General features: G+C 40.5%; 2 protein-coding genes across 11 annotated transcripts in view; one reads left to right on the plus strand and one right to left on the minus strand.

The window, feature by feature from the left end:
• Positions 1-2431, minus strand: part of PARN (poly(A)-specific ribonuclease) — a 44503-nt gene extending 42072 nt beyond the window's left edge. For 2 of the 4 annotated variants that reach the window (XM_056503778.1, XM_056503777.1), the window contains exons 1-5: positions 2346-2431; positions 1984-2061; positions 1046-1125; positions 629-696; positions 453-534 (exon numbers count right to left, since the gene is read on the minus strand). In XM_056503778.1, the coding sequence (XP_056359753.1) occupies positions 453-534; positions 629-696; positions 1046-1125; positions 1984-2061; positions 2346-2364 (327 nt within the window). In that variant the 5' untranslated portion in view covers positions 2365-2431. The remainder of the gene's footprint in view (positions 1-452; positions 535-628; positions 697-1045; positions 1126-1983; positions 2062-2345) is intronic. The other 2 variants (XM_056503780.1, XM_056503779.1) reach the window with 2 other exon arrangements.
• A 29-nt stretch (positions 2432-2460) lies between these two features.
• On the plus strand, positions 2461-11943 carry BFAR (bifunctional apoptosis regulator). Of its 7 annotated transcripts, none has more exons than XM_056503784.1 (8): positions 2461-2942; positions 6277-6604; positions 7422-7620; positions 7942-8111; positions 8704-8848; positions 9069-9239; positions 9680-9882; positions 10745-11943. In XM_056503784.1, exons 2-8 carry the CDS (start codon positions 6342-6344, stop codon positions 10935-10937), a joined length of 1344 nt encoding a protein of 447 aa, XP_056359759.1. In that variant the 5' UTR covers positions 2461-2942; positions 6277-6341; the 3' UTR covers positions 10938-11943. The 7 variants fall into 7 exon arrangements, with proteins under 7 accessions (XP_056359759.1, XP_056359760.1, XP_056359761.1 ...); XM_056503785.1 differs by having other exon boundaries at positions 2462-2789; XM_056503786.1 differs by having other exon boundaries at positions 2469-2942; positions 6330-6604.
• The last annotated feature ends 8 nt before the right edge of the window (positions 11944-11951 follow it).

Genomic DNA, 11951 nt, shown 5'->3' on the forward strand with positions numbered 1-11951 from the left:
ATATGGTAACAGATAAAGATGAAAGAACAGACTATGTGGAGAGAAGAAACTGAAGAAAGCAAGATGTGGTTCAGGAGAACAAATCTGAGACCAGAAAAATGTTGGCAACAGCCTGGGAAGCAGTGAAAGTGAGATAAGCAGATGAGAATAAAGGATTAAAAAAAGCAAGGAAACTGGAAGTTCAATGAGAAAGGTGAAAAAAATAGAATCATCTTGCCAAGTTTGGAACATTATCTCAAATTCCAGAAACCACATAATGTAATGCATGACAAGATGTAAAAACTGAAGTCAAGGATATTCCCTTAAAGCTCATTTTTGGGATTGCTCTTAACTGATGCTTATTTATGTTAAAAAAAAACCCCAACCCAGAAACTTATATTTTTCTACCTTTTAAGCTGAAGTTTGTTTCAGGTATACTTTAACCAAGTAAAATTAAATTGTTTTCTACTAACCTGACAGACAAACTTGACATCTGGTGAATTTCTATTAAAGGGTTTTGGAAAAATATAGAAGTTAAATGACTTCATTATGTACCTGTAGAAAAGATGAGTTACATGTCAATACAGCTTATCAGTATTACTTCAGAAAATTCTCAGTTAAGAAAACAAGAAATAAGAGAATAACGTACTTTTCTTCTGTGTCATCATATTTAAAAGTGCAAAGGCCAAACTGAAAGAGCAAAAAATCCATGGAATGCTGAAAAGGAAAGGAAAACTGCATGAGAATAAAACATGTACACATTTAAAGATTTCCAGGGTGCATCCACATACAATTTCTCACCATTTTAAAATTACGTAAAGTGAATCTTAACCAATGCTTGTTTTGCTGGTAATTTTAAAGTAAACACACCAGAATTTCCCCACTAGTTTTCATCCCCATGTAATCATCCTTCTATTGGCCCAAGATGCACTTTTACTATGCACTTTCATTCCACAGAGAGACAAGAATTGAGGGAAGTTCTATGTCTCTTCCTGTTGGTCACAAACACAAGATGCTGCACCAAAAGTAGCTTCAGTTTTCATTTTAGTCCATGTAAATACTTTACCTTTTTAAGTTTCTGATACCTTTCTTCTGGAGTGTCAAAGCCATTTGTTAATTCACTAACTGAAGGCCCATCACTGATTCCTGAAAAAGTAGAACATATTTTGCTTGGGGTAAGCTTTTCAAAATTAACCACAGCAAAGAAATGCAGCAACTGGCAATTTAAGAAAAACGCTTTCACTTATAACATGTGTTACAATTATTTAATTTGAGAAAAATACTACTGCAATAAGCCACTCATTTTAGTAGTGGAACTCTAGAAGCAAAGCTCTTCTGAAAAAGCTCTGTCATTCAGGCTCCTATTCAACATGCCAATAACAGGCCAAGACCTACCAGTACGCTAATGTAAATGGGCTTCACAACACAACGCAGGATCAAAGCCAAATTAAAAATGGGAAGAGTGTTGCCCAGAGATTTATCGAGTAACTTAGTCACCTTAAGCAATATACAATAACTGTACTTCCCCAAACACCATGTGTAACAAAACCTAACCTTGCTCACATTTATATTCCATGGGTGAATGGAATTCTGTGTCCCAAAAGCAAAGCAACTACTGAAGCATCTCTCTGCTGCAAATACCATCGGGATTTCACACACACGTTCTTAGTGCTGCCTTTCCCTCCAAACACTTGCAGGATCTCCCTCACTTATCCCAATCCATTGCTTTCATGGCACATATAACACCTTGTTATTTTTACCTTGAGCTGCAACAACTATCAGTTGTCATGTTGAAAGGTTACTGTGGGAGCACAAGCAGCATGAGCACGACAGGTATCTTTGACCAAAGCCTGCTATCGCACATGTAACAAGTGGTTGAATCACTTTGGCTTTTTCAAGCCAACCCTGAGACACATCACAGGAGCGAACTCGAGCACCGACGTCAAACCACCCCCCCTCAGATACTGCCAACAGTTCACAATTACAGAATAGGTGCAACTGTACCTGAAAACTCTCCATCGATGGCCAGGAAGTCCGACTCTTCAATGGCCTCATACACTTTGTTTAGGTTATCCTTAAAATCTGTGGGTAAAGGGTTAAAATACACTTGAGACTGCGAACCACATCCTCCGGCAGCCTGGCGCCCCTCGCCGGGCAGGGGCGGCCGGGGCCTGCAGCCGCCCCCTCAGCCTCGGGGCCGCGCCTCCCCGCTCAGGGCTGCGCCTCATGGGTGAGCGGGGGAACGGGGACCCCGTGGCCATGAAGGAGAGGCTGAGGCCGCCAGCCCAGGGCAGGGACGCCAGCCACCGGGATATCTTAGCGCCAGCGGCGCAGAGCTCGGGACGCGGGGGCGGGTGATCACTCACTGCTCCTGATCACCTCCATCCCGCGCCCCCGCCCGCCGCAGCTCGGCCCGGCACCGCCCGGCACCGCCCGCCGCCGCCGCCGAGCGCTTCCGGGGCCGCCCCGCGCGCCGCACGTGAGCGCGCACGTGAGCCCGGGCCGCCGCCATTTCCTACCGGGGCGGAGCCCGCAGGGCTGCGCCGCCCTGTGCGCCCGCGGTGACGGGAGCAGCCTGCTGTGTGCTCTGAGGGGCCGCGGGACCTGAGTGACTGCAGAAGGGCTGCCGGGGGAAGGAACTCTTACACCAGCCGCAGTTCTGTGGGTTGTGGTTAAATGTCACGGATGTAGGCCTCGCCGTCAAAGGCAGAAACGCGTAACTAGCGCCAGCGAGGAAGAAGGGATGGGACTCTGCCTAGGAGACACCAGGATGATGGCGGAGAACTGCTAGCTACAGTGCCTTAATGATGGTAATTCCAAGGGGAACTGGACGTCTTGGCGTGTTACACAAGGAGAGTGTTGCTGTTAGGAGCGGCGCTTTGCCAGCTCGCTGTGGAAGAGCAGCGCCCAGCAGGATGGGCCCGCGGCAGCGCTGTGGAAGGAAGACCTGCCCCACAGAGAAGGTGCTGCACAGGGGCGCAGGGCAGGAGTTGTGGGCATGGGCGGCAGAATAGTTCAGAGTCTGTGCTGCAGGGCTGGGGTTCACAGGGCTCAAAGCGTCTTTTCCAGAATTCCAGCAAAATGAAAACAAAGGAAAAATTCGAATGGTGGGGGGGTGGGTAATTTCTGGATACAGAAAAAGATACATAATTATGCAGGGTTTAGTGGAGAGAGCTTTTAAAGATTCTTCAATATTAAGTGTCACCTTTTCAGTATAAGCAATTTATTCAACAGATATTCCCAGTAAATCATCTAGTATGATTAAATTGCTCTCAGTAAGATGTTAGTTAAAATGGGAGAGGTGTTTTTATTTTGCACTAAATTGGCTGAAGCCTAAATTTTTCATGTTACTCCTCAGTTTTTTAAGACGCATTTCTGCAGTTTCTACTTGAAGTGCTCATGGCACTTGAAAGTGGTTGATGGCTGTTTTAGGAGCTTGACTTTTTGCCCAAAAAAGGTGACAAATCTGGGAGCTCTTTGCTTCTCTCACCCACACAATAAACTGCAAGTCAGACAGTATGATGCTGTAATAAAGTACTTCAATATGAATTGAAGTACTATGTCTTACAGATTAGGTATTTTTTACTTTAGCATGTATGTGTTATTATGTAAGCAGAATGAACACCTAAAAAATGGGAGAGGGCAATCCAAGCAGTTAGTTCAAGATTCCATGGCTTTTTATATGCCAAAAGTTTTATATACTGGAACAGAAAGGCCCTTTTTTCACATCATTCAAGTCTGCTGCACAGACTATCAAACACTCATATGCTGTTTTACTTTACTGAATATTGAATGTGAAGCTAAGTGGAAAGATACAAAAAAGTAGTAAAAAACTATATTCTAGAGTAAATATTCTGGGCTGCATTTTCACCTTGCGTACCAAGGTAGATCTAGATGCACTTCCTCAGATCTAGAAGAGGTTGAATTCTTTCATGCTAGAGTAGTTTAAAGATCTGCTGATTAGTTCTCTAGAAAAAAGTTGGAAAATATGAGAGAGAAAACAATGAGAGACTATTTTCTTTCTTGAAATAGGCTGGAATAATTAACTGAAATGTAATTTGAACTAGACTTGTAGTTTGTATCAAACTAGAACAAAATCTTGAAAGAAAGTGTCACTGTGTTGAATAGTTGAATAAAATATATCTTAGAGATACTTTAAAAATCCACACTATCAATTAGGTTGGAAAAAACCTCTGGGATCATTGAGGCCTACCTGTGACCAAACACCACCATATCACACAGACTGTGGCACTCAGTGCAATGTCCAGTCCTTGAGCACCTCCAGGGACGGTGATTCCACCACCTCCCTGTGCAGCCCATTCCAATGCCTGATCACTCTTCCCTAATGTCCAACCTAAACCTGCCCTGGTGCAGAGTAAAGCTGTGTCATGTCACTTGTTCCCTGCCTGTCTACAGCCTCCTGTCAGGGTGCTGTAGAGAGTGAATCAATATTTTTTTGGACTAGTCAAAAAGAATTTCAGTAAGGGAACAGAGACTGATTGAAGTAATTGTGAATGTGTGGAGAGATAGACTCTTATGTGGTAAGAATAGTATCTGTGCAGGATGCGTTAGCACTGCAAATCAAACTATCACCCGAAAGTCTCATTTACGTCTAAGATTACACCTCGAGTCTTTATTTTAAAATCAACCTTGAATAGTTTCTGCGAAGGAAGGCTATCTGGCTGCGTAGTGTGTAGTAAGAAGCGTACCTCAGTTCTCACGAATATGGAAGTGCGTGTGTTCCCAGAACTGGCAATGTAGCAGTGCTCAAGTCCGGTGATTTTAAACGCTTGAAATCAAAAGGCTGCGGTGCTGGCCAGCGACTGTGGTGAGGGAGGAGCGCGGTGCTGCCGTGTCTGCGGGGCGGAAGCGGCGGGGCGGGCCCGGCCTCTCCTCGGCCCGGGCTGCAGCCGGGGCGCCGCGGTGCCCGAGCTGCTGCAGGGTATCGAACCGGGGCCCGAGCTTCTGTTGCAGGGTATCAGACCGGTGCCCGAGCTGCTGCAGGGTATCGGACCGGGGCCCGAGCTTCTGCTGCAGGGTATCGAACCGGGGCCCGAGCTGCTGCAGGGTATCGGACCGGGGCCGGGGCTGGGGCTGCTGCTGCCGGGTATCGGACCGGGGCCCGAGCTGCTGTACGGTATCGGACCGGTGCCGGTCCGGCCCGGCCGTGCTGCTGCTGAGGAAGCAAAGCGGAGTGCACGAAGCTGGAGCTGGGAAGAGACAGGAGAGGAGCTCGCAATCATTCTGCTGCTGGCTCTTATCTGGCGCAGACTGAGCGGTGAAATATTTTTCCTGTATTTTCCACAGAAATCCTGTTGCCTCTGCCTTTCAGGAAAACTAGAAGAATGTTTTTGGGTGCAAAATCTTGTTTTTCTTTCTTCTCTTAAAAGTGCTGTTTCAGGTTTGTTTTAGAAAGCCAACAGCCTGTGCTTTGCCAGGGAAGTACAGGTTTGGAAGTCTGAGGATTCTAGTTTCACTATTGGTTCCTGTTTCTGTACTTGGGGGGTTTTTTGTGATTTCTATTCTTTACCTGCTTGCGTGCTTATCTCTTTGTACTTGATCTGGATGGCAGGTTGGTTAGCTAGTAGTAAGCAGAAGCTACATCGTGGAGAGTAATCATATTTTGGTTTGGTAGTGCCTGAGGAGAAAATTGTCTGGTTCTTGGTATTTCTAACATAATGAGTGATGAGTGAGTGATCTGGATCAGTGTTTTTCTTAAGAAACTATATACTGCTGTCTAAGAGAATGGAGTAGGAACATCAAGAATTAGGTTTATATATTTTGTAAGCTTGGAACCATCTTAAACTCTTCTTTTTTTTTCTTTTTTTTTTTTTTTTTTTAACGTTGCCCGGCAATTTATAGCATTGACTTCTGTTAGTAATGTTTTAGTCCATATGCTTGGAAAGAAGAGGGATGAAGTAAATTAGATCATTACATTATACTGGAGTTTTATTTTTGTATCCTCTGATAGTATTTTTAATTATACTTCTTTTGATCGGTTTCTTTTACTAAAACCTTGATTAAAGCTACGGTCAAGAGTCATGTGAATCATAGTGAGTTGTTTTTTTTCACTTTCATGTATTTTGTAACGCAGAGAAGAAAGCATAGAGAGATTGAGCCCACCTGTTTACATCAAGAATCTGGTTTTGATTGTAGTTGAAAAAGTAGATCATGTTTCATTTTGGGGAGGGTTGAGTTACTTAAATTTAAAACCGAATGACAAAAGCGGTGCAATGATGAATCACATTGCTTGCAATTCTAAACTTCTGTAACAGCTGTTTTCATATTGCTTTGCAGAAGTAATGCCTTATCTGGTTTGAAGATCTAAGAGAGCTTTCTGTTTGTGTAAGTTATAAAGGAAAATGGAAGAAGATGAGACTTCAGGAGGAGAAACAGAGAGGGCAAAAGTTGAACCATGTGCTACTGCCCTGGGTCGGCAGATATCAGTCAGTGAGTTCCTGTGCCACTGCTGCTACGACATTCTTATCAATCCCACCACCCTGAACTGTGGGCACAGCTTCTGTAGGCATTGCTTGGCCTTGTGGTGGGTATCCTCCAAGAAGAATGAATGCCCTGAATGCAGAGAAAAATGGGAAGGATTCCCCAAAGTCAACATTCTCCTCAGGTGAGGGAACTATGTTGTAAATGTCTTTTTTACATAAATGAAACCATAGAGATTAGCTGTCTGGTTGCTTGAGTTTGCTGCAGATATTCTTAGATAATTGGTAATCTGTCACAAATAAATTTAAATCCCAGAGACCTTCAGCTTGTGCACTTGTAATGAACTGTTCAAGCACATGGAATTAAGGGGTGGTTTGTTTTGTTTTGAGGGAGGAGGTTTGTTTGGGGGAAGGGCTTCCCCCCTTCTGAATTTTTTCAGGGATGGAGAGGCGGGATCCTCAATCTTGTAATATAGTTGGTTGTTTTCTAATAATTCTAAGTTAGATTGATCTTGGATAATTGTGTAATAATTTCTGTAATAGGAATTATTTATTGAAAGAAATGTGATCACATTGCAGAACATAGCTAAAAACATGTATTTGCTGTCTTGAATTACCCACAAGTTGTTTTGTTAGTAATACTTTATCTGGGTTAATAATATTTAAATAAATAGATGTTAGGATTGATGGTAGGCTTTTATGTTGTCTTTTGCTTAGTAATTTTAATTGAGGTTTGCCAGTGGCACACAGAATTCTAATTTTATGTAAGAAGTAACTTGGGAGTTATGTGGTATTTTAGCTTTAGAAGCTAAGGAAAATGTTGTTTGGCAGTGACTGATATAATTCTAAGTTTTCTAAGCTTTAATAACTGTTTTTTTTTCTTGCTTTCAAAAAATGATAGTCTTCAGTAACTGCTGGAAAACAAAAATCAAAAAATTAGTCCCTTTTTTAAATATTAAGCTTCAATGGTTATAATACAATGACGAATATTTTTCCTATTAGGGATGTTATTGAAAAGCTATTTTCTGATGCCATTGAACAAAGAAAAGAAGATATTCAACAAAACAGTGATGTAGCACGCAGCTTAGCAACTTTCCAAAAATATGGGAATGACCAGATGCCTACAGTTTCAAACACAGGAAGAATTAATCCTCGAGGAGGGTTTTTCTCTGGCGTTCTGACAGCTTTAACTTGTGTAGCAGTAAGTTTCATCTGGTTGGTTTTCTGTATTTGCTTCCTTAAGCATGCAATCAAATATGCTTAAATTACACACACAGTAAAAAGATTGCGAGCACAGAAGAGACTCCAGTAGTAAGTAAAGAATAAGTAAGTAAGAGTAAGTGGCAGAGTAAGTAAAGTGGCCTTCAGAGCTGTCTTGTCAGGAGCTACAATTGCAGTGTACAGCAAATGGAAGTTAGTAGGTAACATACTTTCTTATAACCTGAATATTCTAGTCTCAATGAAATGGAAGACTCTACATGTCAAGCATCTTTTTTTATTTATCTTTGCAATCTACCTGTAGGTAGTTCTACTTGGCTATCACTGGAGTAGCAGAGAATTTGAAGATGATCTTCTTGTCCACAAGCCTGTTGCTAGGTGGACTGCTGAGGAAGTGATATTCTGGCTGGAGCAGCTGGGCCCGTGGGCTTCACATTACAAAGAAACATTTTTACTGGAGAAAGTAAATGGAAGGTGAGAGGCCTGATGGTCAAGGACAACTAGATTCCTTAGGAGTGGCTTATTGTGAAATGTCTGTTCTGTGTTATGTAGATTGTGGGAGTATTCTGTTGATGTATCAGAGTAAATTTCAGAAGTTTTAACAATTGCTGTTGAAAAATTTTAGTAGTAGATATTTAGCAAGCTACCTGAAAATTTTCTAAGAATTTTTTAAAATGCTGATAATACAGACTCAAATGAAACCAAGAGTAAAATTCTTCTGATGTATTATCCACCCCTTGCACCTTTCTTTTCTTGTGGAAATATGCATGGGCTATATGCATATATATTCCATCCGAGAGCCATGCTGAAAGCGGACAAGAAACTGGAAAAGGAGGAAATCTAAAACCCAGGCTCTGAGATGCCGTTGGTGTAGAACATTTGATATGCAATGTAATGATGATTTTTTGAAGTCCCTGCCAACCCAAAGTATTTTGCCATTCTTTAATCCAAAAGGTGCTACCTTGTATCAGTAGGTTATTGTTTCAGTATGCAGTTGTGTAGTTGTTCATCTTCTTTTTTTAGTGAATAGGCGCTGTTTACCTTTTTAGTTCTTCTGCTTTTGTAGACTCCTCCTAACACTTACTGAAGAGGATTTCACCAAAGAGCCTTATAGTGTAGAGAACAGTAACCATAGGAGAGCTATTATGGCAGAACTGGAACGTGTGAAAACTTTAGGTGTTAAACCACCACAGAACCTTTGGGAATATAAGGTAAATTTTTTATAGTGTATCATGTCATGTATATTAATTATTTTTAAAGTAATACCTTTAAAAGAAGATTCTCCTGAAGCCAGGAGGAGTGTTAAAGTAGTGTTTGCCTGTATAAAAACTGCTTAGTTTAATGAACTGTTATATTTGAAAAACAAGCCTTTGAAAAATGAATGTCAGAAAATCTAAGAACTGCATGTTTCTTTCATTTGATACCTTTTAGGCCATAAACCCAGGAAAATCACTCTTTCTTCTGTATGCACTGAAGAGTTCTCCAAGACTCAGTATGTTATACCTATACTTGTTTGATTATGCAGAAGCTTTCCTACCTTTCATGCACACAATTTGTCCTATGCAAGAAGACAAGTATGAAGATACTGTCACAAAACTGCTTGTAAGTATTCAAAACATTAAATATCATACTTGCTTTAGTTATAAGCATTTAAGACTAGCAGCATAAAAACACATGATGTAATTATTCATCATTTCATCTCTTTACACAATGACTTTAACAGACCTGCAGAGGAAGTGGTTCTTTGGTGATTGCATACAATAAAATCAGTGTTGCTTGCAACCATTACCTTTAATAGGATTGATTTTAGGCTTTCAAGACTTTAAATGTGTGAAACTGATTCTTCTGAAGTTCACATGATTACAGAAAGTGATGTTCTAATCTAATGGAAATTACTGCATTACAGTATTATTTACTAGCAAGTATAATAAAGATAAATTACTGCTTTCCAGCTTTTCAACAAAAGACTATTGGAAATAATCCAGTATTAATTCAGTTTAATAGAAAATTGATTAACAGTCTTTTTTTATCCTAATTTACAGGACCTTAAAGATCCTTCTTGGAGGCAATGGAGAGAATTCACTGTGAAGTATTTATTTTTGCCATACCAGTTGATAGCTGAATTTGCTTGGGATTGGCTAGATGTGCACTATTGGACATCAAGATTTATAATTGTAAATGCCATGTTGCTCTCTGTTCTGGAATTATTCTCCTTTTGGAGGCTCTGGTCCAGAAGAGAATTGAAGTAAGTCTTACTAAGCTTGTGGAAGAGGGTAGAAAGAACACGGCCTTATAAAGAGAAAGTAACAGCCTTATAATTTCACAGACACTCACTGAAATGAGTGTCTAACCCAAACTCTGAAGTTAATACAACATGTGAATCTGCAATCCCTACTGCTTGCTCTCGAATATCTTTACTTCTGTGCATGCTTCAAGGGTTTCCTAGAGGTGGTTTTACTCACCAGGTCTAGCAAATGTGGAAACAGTAACAAGCATGTTCTTAACCACTGGGAGATACTAAACTTTACCTTGAGAACTGTCTCTTATGGTGCCTGGTATTACTGTCAGCTGAGAACTAACTACGTCAGAATGTAGTCATGATACAGTGTAGTTATTACAGGATGAGTCCTCAGAATCATAAATAAGTTTAGTTACACTGATACTAGTTCTGATCATTTATCAGAATTTCTCTTTTCTGTTATTACCTCAGTCTTAATTCAAATATATTAACATTCATAGTTGGTGTGACCTTTGGAAATTGTATGGGAGAAATTCTTGTTTTGGTGTGTAGTGGGTTTTTCCCTTTGCCAGCCGATAGAGGGCAGAACGTGCCCAGAACAGCTCAGGGAACATGAAACGACCTGAAGCAGAGCTGGGATGTGGCACTGGAACCAGCTGGGCTTCAGCGCCTGACTCAGTGCTTCTTTTTTTAATCTGGAACTACTGGATTTTAGGAAAGTTCTTCCTGGAGTGCAAAATGGTGTTTTTTACAGGTACCTGAGTAAGGGCTAAGTAATTTAAAGCTGTGCACATATTAGCTTTTCTTAGAGCTGGGTAAAAACAAATCAAGAAAGTTCCTCTAAGCCTTTTGCTTTCCTTTTTCACAGGACTATTCCTCACAGAATGTGGAGACATTTCTGGAAAGTCTCAACCCAGGGACTTTTTGTTGCCATTTTTTGGCCTTTTATTCCTCAGTTTGTCTGCAACTGTTTGTTTTACTGGGCCTTGTATTTTAACCCAGTTATAAACATTGATCTTGTGGTTACAGAGATCAGGCGTCTGGAGACACAAGTGCAGTGATTGGCATTGGAACTCATGAGCTGTTTAACTTCTAAAAATGGACATTGTAAATAAACTTTGCTTTTTTTTGCTTTATCTATGTGGCAGTGAAATTGATGGATTATGTTAATTTAAACATACGAAAAAGCTTTAAGGTAACCACTTTAAGGTAAGTTACTCTTTAGCCAGCTGATTCCAAATTGGAGGACGAAGGAAAAAGGGATTTTCTTTTTGAAAAAAAAGCACATTCCTGTATAGCCATATAAAACTCATACAGTCATCTCACCTTATTTGTATCAGATAAATTTCTTTATTTTGTCCTCAGCATTCTATGTATTTTCAAGCCTGCCTTAAAATCAGTGTCTTCTGCACTGCTACAGTGATTTCTTTCTTCTTCTTTTTAAACTTAGAATTTCATACCAGCAATGTGTTCCTCAATTTCAGTTTGCCAAAGGAATGCCCTTCCTGGATAGGCTTGATGTTGAAAGAGCTTTATTTATTTCAGTCTTCTTTACATGTAGCATTGTGACTGCCCTATACACAGCCTCACAGTAGAGTTTGTTCCAAAATTCTTGTAGTTGACGGCAAAGACTACTTGAATTTTCTTGTATCTTGGAAAATGTGGTAATTATCATGGAAAATTTTTTTATTCAGATCAGTTAGGCTTCATCAATAGCTCCTTTCACTCTCTTTTCTTGAATTCTGTTGCTAATTCCTAAATTCGGGGTTATCTCTTAAAAAGGGTTATTTTGGCGAAGTGACCTGACACTGTAATTACTTATGGCAATATAATGTGTGTATCTATGTCTGTGAGCAAGTATTGACTGGAAAGTTATTTTATGTAAGCAGGATTGACATTTGTTAGTGTATGTTCCTTTGAATCAAAAGGTAAGATTTTTTTCAAGAACTTTGTCCCCTTGCATTCTGCATTGGTTTGCTGTTTTGTTTATTTCATCTGTGTCAGTAATGTGAACTAAATTTGGCTATGAATATTTTTCATTATTAAAGATCTGTCTTGAAATCTTCACTATTCCT

The sequence above is a fragment of the Oenanthe melanoleuca genome, chromosome 14, assembly GCF_029582105.1.
Source record: "Oenanthe melanoleuca isolate GR-GAL-2019-014 chromosome 14, OMel1.0, whole genome shotgun sequence".
NCBI lineage: Eukaryota > Metazoa > Chordata > Aves > Passeriformes > Muscicapidae > Oenanthe > Oenanthe melanoleuca.

Coding starts and splice junctions, on each gene's coding strand:
- BFAR (XM_056503784.1), top strand. CDS start 6,342: ATGGAAGAAGATGAGACTTCAGGAGGAGAAACAGAGAGGGCAAAAGTT. Junction 7,621..7,941: donor CAGCTTTAACTTGTGTAGCA/GTAAGTTTCATC, acceptor ATCTACCTGTAG/GTAGTTCTACTTGGCTATCA. Junction 9,883..10,744: donor TGGTCCAGAAGAGAATTGAA/GTAAGTCTTACT, acceptor CCTTTTTCACAG/GACTATTCCTCACAGAATGT.